This window comes from Mustela lutreola, chromosome 8 (assembly GCF_030435805.1).
Source record: "Mustela lutreola isolate mMusLut2 chromosome 8, mMusLut2.pri, whole genome shotgun sequence".
NCBI classification, from domain to species: Eukaryota; Metazoa; Chordata; class Mammalia; order Carnivora; family Mustelidae; genus Mustela; species Mustela lutreola.
In genome coordinates, this window is record NC_081297.1 from 82,300,745 (window position 1) to 82,317,070 (window position 16,326).

At 47.3% G+C, this 16,326-nt stretch overlaps 2 protein-coding genes across 4 annotated transcripts in view; one reads left to right on the top strand and one right to left on the bottom strand.

Annotated features, from left to right (window-relative positions):
• Positions 1-8,212: 8,212 nt before the first annotated feature.
• On the bottom strand, positions 8,213-14,515 carry BHLHE41 (basic helix-loop-helix family member e41). The gene is made up of 5 exons (XM_059185820.1): positions 12,808-14,515; positions 12,603-12,666; positions 12,171-12,278; positions 11,734-11,845; positions 8,213-11,262 (listed from the first exon to the last, which is right to left on the bottom strand). The coding sequence occupies exons 1-5, from the start codon at positions 13,194-13,196 to the stop codon at positions 10,145-10,147; spliced, it is 1,791 nt and encodes a 596-aa protein (XP_059041803.1). The 5' UTR covers positions 13,197-14,515; the 3' UTR covers positions 8,213-10,144.
• The window catches only part of SSPN (sarcospan), a 114,361-nt gene continuing 108,126 nt past the window's right edge, over positions 10,092-16,326 (top strand). The window contains exon 1 of one of the 3 annotated variants that reach the window (XM_059185823.1): positions 10,092-10,231. The gene's annotated coding sequence lies outside the window, so the exon portion shown is untranslated. Of the gene's footprint in view, positions 10,232-14,730; positions 14,949-16,326 lie in introns of those variants that run through there. The other 2 variants (XM_059185825.1, XM_059185824.1) reach the window with 2 other exon arrangements.

The window sequence follows — 16,326 nt, forward strand, 5'->3', positions numbered from 1 at the left end:
TTTCGACAGCCATTTATTGAGTGCTTACTGTGTGCCAGGTATAGTGCTGGGTGCTGAGCACACACTGGTAAATAGATGAAGCTGGCTCTTGCCTGGAAGAAGCTCATTCACCAGGGGACAAGGTTACCACACCTGACAGAGCCCGTGAAGAGCTGGAGCATTTGCGAGTTGCAAGCCCTGGGCACACTTGTTGGGTGTTCCATCCCGGGAGGAACTCAGAGGGTCTCACTCAGTCCTACACAGGGTTAGGGGCCAGCTGAAAGCTGACATACCTGTTTTGAAACTTGCTCCTTCTACAGAGCTAGTGTGGCTTGTTCTCTTTAACTCAGGGGATGGAGAAATAATCTGAGTATTTTTTAATTTCAAAGAAGATATTTAAGTAAACAATGTTTTTAACGTAATAAGTGGCAATCATTCAGAATAAGAGGAAATTGATGTTAACTCTCTTATTAGGGGAACTCAATTAAAGCTTTGATACCATGTCTTATAATTTTATTGTGACAATAAAATTCAATCAAACCACTCTAAGTCTTTTCCCATTTGCTAGTATGGGATGCTAACTGCCTCTGACTCCTCACCACTTGCTGACGTCTCCTCGTCACGCAGTGCCTGGAATAGAGCAGCTGCTGAGTAAGTGTTGAGGAAATGGATTCGTAATATGGAAAAGGACACTTTGAGAGGGCCTGTGCTGTGGTCTTTGGTGAGATGACCAAGCTAAAGTGTTGCCAGAGATGTTCATCCATTCATCCAGCAAATATTGATTGAGAATTGATACATTTTTTTTATAAAAGACAAATAAATATTTACTTATTTACAGCCAGGTGCCATTCTTGGCACTGGACAAACAGAACAAAGTCCCTGTTCATCCTAATGAGTCAGACAAGCAGTAAGCAAATTATGTGTGTGTGTGTGTATACATGTACACCAGTATACACACACTGTGTGAGCAGTGATATATGCTGTGAAAAAAAATAGAGTAAAAATAAAGAATGCTGGGGGAACTGGTATTTTATATATGGCCTTTGGGATGCTCAGGGAGGGCCTTTCTGAAAAAGCAGCATTTAGCAGACACCTCTAAAAAGGTGGGGACTGGGGGATTTGGAATCAGCCTCCAAGAATCTAGGGCTGAGTGTTGCAGGCAGATGGAGGAGGAAGCGCAAGTATTCTGGGTAACGATGAAGCTTGCTCTCTTGGAAGACCAGACAAGTGTGGATGCAGGGGGTGAGGGAAGGAGAAAAGGGAAGAGGAGAGAGGGTGTGTGCATTGATGGGACTAGAGATTTATTCCTTTCACCTGGCATTTTTCATTAAGTGCCAAGTGAAAATAATCCAGTGCAGAGATATACTGATCACTAGTTGTCATAATAGTAATTGCTTGGCAAGTGCCTGGGAACTTGGGAGGTTTTATCACAAGTTGTGAGCACCAGAATGGGGGATGAATTTATCAGTATGGATCGCTGCCGGATCCCCGATGTCTGGCACATAGTAAGAGCTCAGTAGAAATTTGTTGAGCGCATCTTTGAAGTCTATCTTTGCTTTTTCAACTTTCAGGATATTATTAATAACTAGGCTGTCTCAGACATTATGCACACCTATCATTAAAAGGCAAACAACAAACAATGAATTCGTCTTGTGCTTTGTGAACGTCTGTTAGCTTCTAGCAGCCTGTCTCCAGGGTGGTACTTGCTGTGCCCTTTACACTGGACAGTACACAACCACTCTATGATGTCTCTGCAAATACTGGCACCTGACCTGTCCAAATATTACTCGCAACGCCGGAGATCACTTTCCATCACAAGACCAAAACCGTATTTGCAGGAGGCAGTGGTGTTTCTCTACTTTTGTTACACTTCTGGGTATTCTGGGTTATCTAAAGGGCATCATGAAGACCAAACTCCTCCACACTACTCATTTTAGGTCATTTATGAACATGCGTGTTTCTAGAAGTTTTACAAAATCCACGTAAACACTTCGAAAAGTTAAAGTGGGATTTGATCATTTTTTCTAAGGGATTTGTGAGTAATCTTTTCGAATATAACATAAAAAAAGCCCTCCTTCAGCCCCTGACTACATTAACTTGTTCACCTTACTGCACCATGCAGAATCCACTGGTGCCACAAAATCACTTCTTTTTCCGTATATCCTGCACGGAAAGTCCCAGAGTATTCTATCACGATTAACTAAGTCCCCTAGTGCTTAATGAGTGGGAATTTAATTTGCAAAGCGGAGACCAATGAAAGACGCAATGCCTCCACTAGCCTGGTTTGCCCAGACCCTTGGTCTAGCACTCTTCCCAGTCCACCGACCGCCCGGGGTTTCTCCAGCGAGACGTGGCCCAGGGACCAGGGCAGGACGCGGTCTGGCCCTAGTCCCGGCGCGGCCGGGTGTGTCAGCCACCTTCCTTCCCCACAACCCCCGCCCCCGCGCCTGGCCCGTCACTTCCCCAGCCGCAGCCAGCCCGGGCTTGAAGTCCCCGCCCCGAGGCCCTCCCCGGGCGGCTGTCGACCTTCCTCTAACCCGCGCCCAGGAGGGCAGCTCGGAAACTGCTGTGTCAGAATGGTTCGAGGAGCCCGGAGTCCGAGCCAGCTTTAATTTGGGAGGAATGACTACCTAGGCCCGGCCCGCTAAAACTCAGGAGAGAAGACGGTGTCGCAGCTGTTGGGAGAGCGCGTCCTCAACCCCACCCGGCGGCCCCGCCCTCGGCCCTCCATTCCGCCCCTCCGTTCCCCCCACCCCAACCCCAGCCCGCCGGCCGCCAGTCCGCCCCTCCGCCCGCCGGAGTCTGGAGGCCCCCCCGCCCGCGGGCGTGGGGGCTAGTGCGCACGCGCGGAAGGCCGCAAGCGGGCGCCTCCTCGCCCCCGCCCCGCCCCCTCTCACGTGCCGCGCAGCGTGCGCCGGGGCATGTGCGGGCGCACGTGACAGCGCGCGTCCGGCTCCGGCTCCTTCACCCCGCGCGGCAGTACTTTGAACCCCGGCGTGGGAGGGGGGACGGGGAGGAAAGCGGGACGGGAGGGGTCCGGAGGGGGAGGCCGGCCTCGGGGAGAATGATATCATCCGCAGATTTATCGCTAGGCAACCTAAGAATGCTTCTCTCTTTCCAATCCTAGAACTCCTTGAAGATCTCAAGGCTGATGACATTATCCACCCCCCACACACCCCGCTTTAATTCTCCACCCAGCAGCGCTCGCGTGGCGATTCAAGGCGCTAGAATTGGTCTACCAGTTTTTAAATGAGTACGTTTCAAACCCAGAGCTCAGAAATAAGATGCTCCATCGCGCCTACTTGGGTCTGCGGAGCTCTGCAGGAGTGCGGGCATACCATCACGTTTCTTCACCTGTTCGGTCACATAAGGATCCCCCAGCTAGCTACAGTATAGCTATGCGGATGAGCCTTGTTCAACATAATATATACGCGAAAACCCAGCCCTGCTTAAGGTATCCGAGAAGAGACCACGTCTTTAAAATGTATTACAGAATTTTTTCTGACCATTCTTAAGTCACTGAGGTCTACAGGAATTGGAGCCAGGTTCAAGTTCCCCTGGGAAAACTAATTTTCTACACATGATCCGAACCTGCAGAGCTGCATAATGGAAGCAAAGTTTATTACAGGGCTATTTGGTGGATACTCAATACTTAAGTTGTGAAACATTTTATATTCTAGGTGTACAAATGTGTATACCAGTATGTAAAGGGCTTCAAATTGAACCTGTAGCAAAAGTTTACAACACCCTAAAAATATCCGATATAAAAACTTTAGCAAATCACCCTCTTTCCTACTTCCTCAATTTCTAAATGTTCCTTCTGTCCAGATTCATAGTTTGCTTTGATCTCTTCTTTCATGGAGAATCTAAATTTAGAGCTCAACCAGAGGCACACAGGTAGGAGGGGTAGAGGCAGAGGAGTAGAGCTCACCAGATCTTGGGGAGACTTGCAAACAAAAGAGGGCACATTTCTGGGTGTCTCCAAATGGAGTACACAGCGGAATTGTAGGGTTCTTTGTAGGGGACCTTGAATATTGTGTCTCCAAGATCTTCTGTATCTCCAATTATTGCTTGCTCTATGCCATGTTTTAGAAAGGCATTAATTAGCTAGCCATCTTTCCTTTCTCCACCAACACATACTCTGCTTCTTAGGATCTCACATGGACCAGCTCAACTCATGTCATGAGCAAAGCTCAGACTGCCCCCTCCTCCTTGCTATTGCTATAGGGTAATAACACAAAGAGCAGTGGACTCAGAACCAAAAAAATCTGGGTCCTGATTTGATTCTGATTCTGCTGCTTACTGAGTTATGTGACCTTGGACTATCTGCTTGCTTCAGCTTCCTCCTGGAGGTTTTAAAGTTAGGATTCTTTGTTTCCCTCTAGAATTGTGCATGTGTGCACGCTCTCTTTATCTCTCTCATTTTCCCTTCAGGTATTGAATGAAGAACAGGGTCATCATACCTTTACTTGAAGGGAAAGAAATCACCCTTAATTTCTTCTGTAAGACAGATGGTTGAGGTGAGACCAAGCTGCTTGTGAGGTACTAGCCCCTTCTCCCCACCTTCTGCATTAGAAATTATCATGCTATAAATGCTGTCCTTTGCAGTAGGAAACACCATGGCCCCCTCAGACCCAGCTCATGGTTCAGGTTCTCAGGTGGAAATGATGGTGAGAGTCAGTACAGCAGTCAATTCTAAAGAGACTGGGGAATTAGGAAATCAGTGCTAGGAACTTAGTCAAATAGAGCCAATTAAACTCCTGATGCTCAGCACAGGACCCAAGTATATCAGAACCTTTCCCTTGGTGATGGCCCCATGGACTCGTTCACCTGTTCATTCTGTGAAATCCAGCTACAACTCTAGGCCTCTGACCCACGCAGATGAAGGTAGTCCCCCCTCACCCCTAGTATTGTGTTCACCTTTCTATAGCACTCAGTAGGTTGCATTGTGATCTATTTTGGTATGGGTCTGTCTCTCCTACTAGACTTTGAGATCTCCCGAGATTATTAATCTTTGGTTCTCCAGCACTATCACAGCACCTCACATATAGTAGGAGCAAAACAAATGCCTGTATCCCCATACTCACTGTTTATTGATTTTAGAGGCGCAGGGAGAAAAGGAGTGTGTTGCCATCAGTAGGGAGTCTGAAACCTCTGACCAGAAGCTCTCTGACGGGTGTGTCTAAATTCAGAGTCAGCATGTGGGCCTCAAAACCTCCATCCCAGTTCTGCAGAATGCTTTTGCTGGACCTGCCACCCCAAATTCCCAAAACTCAGAGGTGGAGGAAATAAAGCAGGGCCAGCGTCATCCGTGAATCAAAGTGCTGAATCAGTTTTCACTAATACCCCTTGGTCCCCTATTCCTATCAATCAGAGAGAAAGAAGTTTTGACAAAATAAAATAATTTGTTTCAGTTGTGTAAATGTCCGTATTTTGTGGTTAGTTGTGGAAGAATGCCATTAGCAAGCTGCTTTTTTATGTACTGATGATCAAAAATATATAAAATATCTGAGGGCTTTTGCATAAGTGTTCTGATAGGGAATATTACTGAGAATGTGCAAAACAAAAGAAACGAAGGGGTAAAAAAGATTGTGGGAGAAACATGTTACTGATTGTACATGCTCACACAATTTAGAAAAGTGCCCCTCAAATACTTCTGGTAGAGCCTATTTATTCTAATTTTAGACACATTTCAAATGGGTGTGGTTTTGGTTAACTGGTTTCCCAGGCCACAGTAAGTCTGAGATAGCAAATTAGATAAGTTGGAGGCAGGCACTCTGACGCATCAAGAAGTGACAGTTGGCAGCCTGATCATGAGTAAAGAGACTGAAAAACCTATAAAAAGCAGATATAAGAACTCAAAAAGAATTTAGCACAGATCCCAGTACTCCCAGATGACATGCATTGTGCAAAAGTGATGTTTATCATGGTGACCCTGATTTATTGAGAATGGATAACTACGGAAAGGGTACTTCTTTCTAAGACATATTTAGACACTTTAGAGGACACATGTAACATTGGAGTAAGCTTTCCGCTAAAAAAAAAAAGTAAGGAAATAAAAGAAAAGATAAACAATATGGCACTTGAACATAGAAGCTTCAGTTTTCTGAATCATTGTTTCATGGGGTCACTTATCGTTCCCTGAGGCCAGATAACTCGGACATCACTGGATTCAGAATTTTAAAATATCAACTTTTAAAAAGGTACAGTTTGACATTTGTTTGGAGTTTCCAGTACGGAATCACTGAACTAGTGTGAGCAGCCCAATTATAAGACAAATGTCCAACTCCCTTCTAGTAGCCTATTTTTAAAGTACATGCTGAACATGTTTTTTAGTATAAATCTCACAGGAAATATGTGATAATTTTCTGTGTAAATCTTCTATTAAATTCTATGAAAACAAGAACTTAACACTGTATTTAAGCCTACACAGTATACCCATTTTGAGCTGATGTAAAGCAACACAGAACAATGGGTATTGATGTGAGGGTCCAGTAGGTTACGAATTTTTGTTTAATGGAAAACACCAGATTGCCATCTGAAGTAAAAGACAATTATCACCATAGTACAGCCAGCTTTTAGCATTATAATGGCCTTCATTGGTTCATGAAGGCTCTGTACATTTTCGTCTAAAGGCCTTAGTATGTTTGCCCAGCCTTGTCTTCTAAGGATCTCAGATTGGCAATCACCTTCCATGGAGAGGTTCAGAACTGACCTGTGACACATTCAGAAATAGGCTGAGGCTTCCTTTACCTACTTTTGAACAAAACTTAGGGCCTGCATGGCCAATAACAGAGAACTAAATGGAAAAAAAAAAAAAAAAAACTTTTCACAATGATAGGAACTAAAACCCCAGTCAAACTTGAAATAGTTATTAAAATGTAGTTTCTAGTGCCTTCGCTCTTTATGGGGAAAAAGCCACTTATCAATTCAGAATAATGTTTGCTGAGAAATATATGTATGCTTTAAAATCAAATGGCATAATACTATAGGTATATTATATGTATACAAGCAGCACTAACCCACGATTGGTATTTGTCTTAGGTTGAAAAATCACATATATTACAACACATTTTTTCTTAAAGTTCACCACTGCAGGTATAGGACCATCCTTGTGAATCATTCCTGGAGTCATTACTCCAGTGTTTTAATTCATAAAATAATCAATTACCAAAATAACACATTTCAGATGCCATGTAGACAGTATTATTTTTCAGTTCTGAAAATCTAACTTTATCTTATTACCATGTAAGTACATGGGCATTTGGACTAAATAACTGGCCTATAAAATCTGGTCCAACCCTAACTTTTACTTTATCATACCGAAATTATACAATTGCTAAAACATCTATTGTTCTCCAATTAAATTTGAATCTTTTTTGGTTATGAAACTAATATTATTACAGTAGGACATTAAGATGTAGCTCAAAATACTTAAAATATGACTTTTTCCAATTATTCTGAGTTAGACAATATTTTTCTAAGTTCAGTAGATTACAATGCTCCAAAATCCTACATAGTTTTCTAATGGTAATTTTTACTTCCTTTGTTCTTGTGGTTTATTTATGACGTTTCATGAATGCTGTCCAATCAAATTCAGTTTATGCGTTGAAGATGCTGTGGTGGTAGGTAGTTTACCAACTCGGGGATGCGGTACATCTTGGCCTCTTTTGCTAGCTACAGGTAGCTATTTGTCTGATCCTAGGAGGGTATAGAATAGCTCTGGACTTCATATTGTAAAATGCAGGGGGCTTGACAAATTCATCTCTGAGGTTCCTTTGGCTCCACATTCTAGGACTTGGTGGTTTGGTTGCCGGAAGTCAGCAGAGGGAGCACTTTTTCTACATCTTATAAATTTTGACTATTATTTCAACACCTTTCAAAAATCAAGGGGTTTGTGAAGGTTATTTAAATGAAAAATTGACAATCCTTCCCATATCAAATCACGAATTTGGCCATGAATCTGAGAAAAGCCTACAACTAATTTATTTCTTTTCCTTGAATTCCATGATTAAATCCCTCAAGAGAATTCTTTTATAAAGGTTAAGGAGCTAAAAATATAAGAAGAAAGTTAAGCACCCCAAAGTGGCAGTGTATTTATTCTGGACCCAGTGAAGGAGAAACGCCAGAGCATCCAAAAGTCTATCTGGAATTAAGGTGAGAAGTCAAAAATTAATCAATCAAAATCATGAGCAAATTGGGTCTAACATAAACAGACCACGCAAGGGATTGGTAGGTTTTTCTTTTGCACTTTTCATTGAGATACATTGGAAGCAAGTAGGCAGACACAGCCAGAGCCTGAAGGCTTGTAAGAAACTGGAAACGTGGGCTATCAAGCCAATGACAAAGTTGTATATCTGAGAACGTTAATAACTTTCATCCCTAAATTTATAGATACCTTAAAACTAATGGAGCATTATACCTTTTTAATTATTAGACAATCCCGTATCGTATATTAAAGTTTTTATTCCTTAGTAAGAATTTTAAAATCACAAAATAGTGTGGCAATATTTAGGTAATAGAATTTACGGAGTGCTGAAAATACTAGAATATAAAGATAATTTCTAGTTTATCTTCACATACTAAAATTTTCTAAACCAGCTGGTTTCTTGCAGACGGTATTTATTTTTTTTTAATAATTTAAGACAGCATAAGCTTGTACCAAGCATAAGCATTGTAACAAAAGTGCAACTTTTCAGCAAATCCTCCCCAAAAGATATTTTAACTCAAAATATCATTAGCACATAGTTTCTCCCTACAAAAATAGCATGTCAGACATCATTAATTGGATGTATTAACAACTATGTACATAAGAGCCACCTTGTAGGCTAAGAGTTTAACGTTGTTTAAACACAGCGTTTGAGGCAAACAGTAGCAACAGCAGCAGCAAATGCACCAAACTGACTAAAAGACCCAGATATTTTCTTCACTTATAGTCAGACTGTTGTGTCTCACCCCTTACATAACATTCAAGTGAGATTTCTCACAGTGCTACCTTGGCAACAAACTAAAAATATCTAGACAAGGTCTTGGTTTAAGCCTTATTAAAAAAGCTTTCTTTGTGATTATCTGGTATCTGGTTTGGTCTCCAGAAAATACATAGACTTGGAGATAGGAAGGCCTCCCAAGGCTTCATTCCACATCTTTACAGCATTTCCAATCAAAACTGACCAGTTTAATGCTTTCCTCCATTTTTGTTATTTAACAGAAAATAGGAGAAATCATTTTGGATTTGTTTTTAAGTTCAGTGCACATTCCTTTTTTTTTTCTTTACAGCAAGATTATAACAACTTAAAACATGGTGAATTAAATAATGACAAGGTGGGAATAGATGCACTATATATATACATATATGTATATGTATATATATGAAATAATGAAATTAAGACACGTCAATTAATTCACGGTTACTTTCTCCATAAAGTGCTAGTAAATGTACCAGGAATGATTCTGGCCTTCCTCATCCATCTCCTTCCCTGACTCAGTTCTGACTACGGCCCAACTCTGAGTCTCTTTAAACAAGAGCAAGTTACTAAGGGATACCATTCAAACCACTTCAGAAGAGGTTGCAACGTAAGTGACTGGATCCTCACTTCTTCCTCTTTGAAAAATATATGCCTTTTAAAAAGCTGAACATTATAAAATACTGAAGAGTAAATTCAATTCTAAAAGATCCTCATTCTGCCTGTGGAACGCCTCCTGAAGCAGGTGGGAGAGTTATGCGTGTGGGCAGATAGGAACTACCCACTGGCTTTTGGAGGTCAACTCCTGGGCCACAGTTCCCCTACCCTGGTTCAGTCAGCTCCCCCCACGGAGCAGATCCTTCTCCCTCTGGAAATAGGTTCTGCATTTTAAAAAGATAATGGAACATGGCCTAAAGAAAGGCAAAACTGATTTGGGCGAATTCTTTAAAGAAAGTATCAATATTGCAGAGGTTCTTTTATAGCTGGTGAGGGAAGAAAGGGCCGTTAGTGTGCGGACGGTGGGGTGGTGAGGGATGAGCAAAACAGGAACTCCGAATGTACACAAAACACCTGTGTTGTTGTTTTAAAAGCCTGTCGTGCATCTATTACACTTCCTCCCTTACAAACGTTAAGGGTGTTTTACTTATTAATATTATTATTCCGCGACAACCCTCGTCCTGTCTAAGAAAGGGGGCGAGGATTCAGTGGGTTTCCTTTCCTGGCTGCGAGGGATCTTCCTGAGCGGAGCTCTCCGGGTTCCCGGGCTCGCGGGCGCCGGCGAAGGACAGGTGGGTGCGGCCGTGCGGGTGCGGGGGGTGCAGCGCCCCAGGGGGCGCCACCTCGTGCGGTAAGAGGGTCGCGGCGGCGGCGCCGGCCTTCTCCGGAGGGGGCGACAACACCGAGGACAGGCAGGGGAAGGCGGCGGCGGCGGCGGCGGCGGCGGCTGCGGCGGCGGCGGCCGCGGGCGCGGGGATGCCGGGGTACAGCAGTGGGAACGGGGCGGCGGCCGCCGCCGGGTACAGGTACTTCTCCAGGCCACTCTTGTCCAGGAAGGGCTGCACGTAGGCGGCCGCCGCGGAAGGCGAGAGGAAGTAGAAGGGCAGGCAGAAGGGTGCCGCGGCGGCCGCGGCGGCGGCGGGCTGCGCGAAGGGCGCGCCCCCGCCTCCGCCGAACGCCACCAGCGAGCTGAGCAGGGCGGCGTCGGGTCTCAGCAGTGCTGCGGCGGCGGCCGGGTCGGGCCCCAGGAGAGCGGCCGCCGCTGCCGCCGCGCCGCCCCCCAGGCCGCCGCCGCCGCCGCCGCCGCGAGAATCCAGCTTCATCCTTTTGGGCGCCGGGGAGTCCTCTCCGGGGGGCTCCTGCTTGATGGTGACGCGGCCCGCCCCGGAGCCCTTGCCCTTCTCGCGGTCCGGCCTCGCCTCGGCCTCGCCGCCGTAGCCGCTGTCGGTGTCCGTGTCGTTCTCGGCGGCGAGCTCGGCGCTGGGCTGAGTCCGCTGGATGACCGGCACGCAGTGGGCGAGGGGCTCAAGCTTCTGCCCCCCACGCTCCAGGCAGGGGGCGGCCGCGGACCCTGCGGGGGCGGCGACCGAGGGCGCGCCGGCGCCTTTGCTCAGAGGAACCTGTTGAGTCAACAGCTGGGGGGTGGGCAAGAACTGGGTGGCCACGGCGTGCAAGTGGTTGATCAGCTGGACACACCGCTGCTCCCTAGGCGTCCAGCTCTCAAACCGGGAGAGGTATTGCAAGACTTCTTTGGCGCATGTTTGAAATCCCGAGTGGAACGCATCCAAGTCGGACTGAATGGGCGATTTCAGAGATCGCTCCCCTAGGACGAGGAAGGGGGTGGGGGTGGGGCAGAGGAATGGAGGCAACAAGAAAAATACCGACGTTAAAACATCTGCTTATCACGTGGGCCCTACATTGACTAAAGTGATCTCGGTTTTTCCTCTGGATTCGGGTGATATAATCCACCGGTTGCCGAGGGGCGGGGGGGGGGCTGTGGGGTGGCGGGGGTGGGAAGCAGGGGGGCGCTCTACTCCCAACTGAAAAGCCAAAGTGGAGAGCGCAACCGCCACTTTAAATAAAAATCTGATTCCTCTGAGTTCTGCTGAAAGCCTCCAGGATGCTTCGGGAAATGGGCACTTTCCAACGAAGGGAAAGTATAAGCAATTTAACAAATGAGAGTGAGCCCGTGGGCCCGAGGAAGGAGGTGGGGGGGGGGCAGAGTCCTAAACACTGCCCCTCTGTGGGCTGCCCGGGTTCATCAGGGGGAGCTGGCCTCCCTGAACTGACTTACCATTCTGTAAAGCAATTATCTTCTGATGCTGCTGTTCGGTTAAGGCTGTTAAAGCTTTTAAGTGTTTTAAAGTTAATTCCAAGACTACCGCTTTCTCCAGATGCCCCAGAGTCTGCAATGGTGCAAAAGAGAAGGGGGCACTTTGTTACTAAAAACACATATTTGGCTTGATTGGTTCTCCGCTCAGCACAGCAACTTAAGCAAAGACTCGGAAAGAAGTACTATTCCTATACTTCTTGAGCTTTCCAGAAGACGGGTTATACATGACTTCTTGCCTTCAGTAGTGAGCACCTACTCTTGAGTTTGTGGGAAACTCTACACTACAGCGCAAGTAGTAAGGCTTATGATATTTACATTTATTCTTATATCTCTGGGAGTAGTACCAAGCTATTAACACACCCTTGGAGAGCAGCAAAGAATGAAAATGTGCATCTTACTGTCAACTTCAGATGTTCAGGCAGTAAATCTTTCAGCTGAGCAATGCATTCATTAATTCGATCTCTTCTTTTCTTTTCTATTAATCTGTGCGGTAATTTGTAGGTATCCTTAATATACGACAATCATGGAAGAAAGACAACAATAAGCTACACATTTATTGGATAAGACAATAAGCCCCCCCCAACACCCCCCCATATTATGTGATCAACTATGCCCAAGAAACCCTTTGCTCTGGACTGTTCTGAAATGCAATTTGAATTCAGGTGTGATGTTTAATCTCCCCCTGAGAGTATCCAGCAAACCACTTAAAATTCACAGTTGGGGAACCTCAAGGGCTGGAATATATTTGCGGGCAGAGCTTCGCTGTGAAATCAATGGCCCTAATTAACTATCCAGGCAGGTTATGGGGAACATCGGAAACTTACACTTACCTTGCTATCGTCTCGCTTCATGCTTCTTTTGGGCTTACACATATACAAAGAGGAATAGTCCAGTCTGCAAAACAGAAATCAGCATCAGGCACCCATTCGGGGAGGGGCACTGTCCTTGCCCGATCCATACCACTTTCTGGAGAAGAAAAAAAAAAATCAAACTGAAGCCTAGACAGATATACGCAAGGGGGTGCGTGCACCTTACCCTATAAAATCTCTATGTTCCAGTAACTGTCTCTCTTGCAAATGAGGAATTCCTTCGTCCATGTTCAACCGCTGTCCGCTTCCTCTGTTTCGATTTTTGGGGTTCTGTTCTATAATCTGTGGGACGATAGCTTTGGGAGATCTTGGGGGGATCTGTGCGTCTCCAGTCTCTCTCTCTCCCTTCTTCAGTGCAGTGTTGAAAGTGTGAAGCAGTTGGTTCCCCCCCCCTCCCACCGCGCTCGCTCTCTGGCACACACGCACACACAGGCACGCACACTCGCGCCGTCCCCACTGCGCTGGTAGTTTGCTCTCACTCCGGGCAGTGTTTGGCCACAGGGCACGCGCGTCGCCGGCCAGACCAGCACCCAGCTCACGTGCGGAACGTACCATCCGCGGTCCAGCCCGGAGGGGGGCGGGGGAGGAGGGGCCGGGCCAGGAGTGGGTGTCGGGAGCAGGCTACGAGGGAAGGCGAGAGGCAGGAGGGGGCGGGGACACCTGATCAGGGCCACCGGAAAGGAAAAACAACTTCGGCCAAGCTATTCATCTTCCCAAAGGCGTTGCAGTCAGCTGGGGGAGGGGGTGGAGGCGCCGGGGGGGTGCGGGGCAGCCAGGGCTTCCTCCGCTCGGAAATGCTACTCCCTCAGTTCGTCCGTCATTACGGTGCAGGAACGTGAACGTGGCTTTTTGCTTCGCCACCGACTGCACTGGTGGTTTGGACCAGATAAAAGAAAGAAAATTCACGGTGGGTAAACTTCAGTCCCAAAAGAAAATTTGGAGACTTGTTTGCTCACCGCTCAGTGGCCTGGGGGGACCTCTTGGCCCTGGTTGGAGGTTGCCCCCTAATGGGGCAACTTGAAATCCGTTCCCTGAAAGATTTAAAATAAATGAAAATGTAGTCACTGAGTTAGAACGTCGCAATCCAAGTGTCTTTCGGCGACACGGTGTCCCTGGGCCACCCAAACTTCCCGCAGCAGCCGGAATTGCGGTGCCACTAATCACAGAAGCAGATGACGACGTTTGGGGCCTCTGGTGCTCCCAGAGGAACGCGGCGGGAGGGAGGAGGGAGGTGGGGGGGGCACAAGAGGGGCTACCGCGGAAAAGCAATGCAGCATTATCATTCGCCGGCTAAACTCCGTCGCCCCTCATCGCCTCGGGTGGTGCTGCGTGGTCTCCCACCCCCACCACGTACCCCTCCCGCCGTGTGATAAGCGACGCCGGAGTGTGCAGAGCCCACGTTTACTACCGCTGGCACCTCCAAAGCCTCCCTCCTTAATCCTGTCTCCAACGGGTACCAGCACAGGGCCAGCAACGTGATCCGACCTGCCGCTGCTGCCACATCACTGCGCGGGGAACCCGTGCGCGCGCGCGCTCGCTCGCCCTGTGGCCGCGGCGCCCGGCGCGGGGAAGCACAAGCCAGCACGAGCCGGGTTACCTCTCCCCAGAGCCATCCCGGGAGCATGACTCACTGCTAGCGAGAGTTACAAGAGGTGCCCGGAGATGCGCACTGCCCACGCCGCCCGGCGCAGCGGGCGATTAGGGGCCTTGGAGGCCGGGGGAAAGCTCGTCCTGCGGGACTCCCCGGGCTCCCGCCCCGCTGCTGCCGCTACTCGGCTCTGCTGGGGGCGGAAAGGAGAGAATATATGTTGATTCCTCTTATATAAGTAGATAGATATAAAAATCGCAGTTCTTTCCATCCTGCAGCAAGAGTAAGGTTCACATTCTCCTGGGTTATCCCCGAAACCTTCATGATTGCCAGCGGCGCAAGAACCAAGGGGAGAATGAACGCGCACAGGGGCGCAGCGGGGGCTGGGACGGTCACTACGCATACCCCCCCGTACCGCCCCTCTCCCCCACCGGCCCTCCCCGCAAAGCACGGGTTCCGGGGACGGATCTGGGTCGCGGGAAGCGGCGGCTGGGAGGAGGTCACGTGTCTGCGGGAGTCGCGTCTCCTCCTAGCCTCCAGGAGCCGCCCGGCCGCGGTGGCGGCGCGCGCTGCTGCAGTCTCCCGAGTCCTGGGCGGAGACGCGCCGCGTCTGGCTTCGTGACTCCCGCCGCGGCGGCGGCGGCGGCGGCCCAAGCTCACCCGGGCAAGAGGAGACGCTCGCGGTCCGTCCACTTCGTCTTGGGAGAGGGTCCTTGAAGGTCTCTCGACTTCCTCAAATATGGGGACGGAGTTTGCACCAAACAGGCAGTTTAATAAGGATAATACTTAGAAGAAGTGATTTTTAAATACTGGTTTTATTTTAACCTCGATTCAACCTCTCTCTTGTTTCCGAGTCATAGGGTGGTTAATTCTCTTTAGTGGGGAGGGCAATTTGATGCCCTCCTAGCGGCATATGCCTGCAGTACTGTCCGCTTGTTCTAAATTGACCCAAAAAGGGGGGAGGGGAGGAGGATACCTTTAAGGTGAAACCTCCCTTTACAGGTTTGTGAATTTCGAAGTAAGAAAGGGCTAGATAGAATATTTAGTGAAAATAAGGTCTGGATCACTTCATCTTGGCCTTGTCGGTAGAGCAGACAAGACACAAGGCAGACAGACTAGGGCCAGCCGTGGGGCCTGATTCTGGCGCGGACTCTAAAGGCAAAGAAGACTAGTGAATCATGGGTGTGTTATTGGATGTACACTTACCGTCATTGGGAGACAGAGAGGCCTATTGCTGCAAATTAATCCTTTTTGTGTTACTACTTGGATCTCATCATCCTGTCCCAAGCTTTCTCACCATGCCCAATATTTTTGTTTTCTCTTCCACTCCTTTCTTTTTCAGATGCCCAGCCCAAACTGAGGATGGAATCATTTCGAGTTTTTTTGTTTCCTTTGTGGTTCTCAGTCCTCCTTTTCTTCTGTCTTTCCTTTCCATGCCCACCTTTTTACTCATTTCTCCTTTTCTTCTTTTCCCTTATGTTTTCCTCTTCCTACCTTTTCCCCATGGAAGGTCTGCTTTTGTTCTTACTCTACCGTTTTTTCTTTTATCTCTTTTCTTTTTGTCTTTTTTCTTTCATTGTTCACCTGGATAACTCTTCTTGCTTCTCCACTTCCTATAAGGCATAGTTTAATGCTTTCTAATGTCCTTTTGCTGCAAGGTATGACAATAGCTAATAACTAAGAGTATAATAATAGCTAATAGGTAATAATAGCTAATAACTAATAATGGCATTTACAATTAGAGAACCTGAAAACCACTCTAGGGGCTTTTTGTGTATAACTCATTAATCTTTTCCACAACCCTATAAAGTAGATCCCATTATTGCCTCCATTTTACAGATGATGTAGTAGATAAGTAGGGAGATAGGAAAAAATGTGCCTATGCTCCCAGAGCAGGATTTAAGCACAGACAGTGGGCTCCAGAGTCTCTGCTTTTAATGATTATTACCCCTTGGTGGGGGTTATAGGGCCAAGGTCTGAATGTTAAGTAGCTGTGTTTTAAGCAATTTACCAGTGTCAGTGAGTGTGGTCATTTGTTGTAGTGTGTGTGTGTGTGTGTGTGTGTGTGTGTGTGTGTGTGTGTGGAGGGGGGGGCAT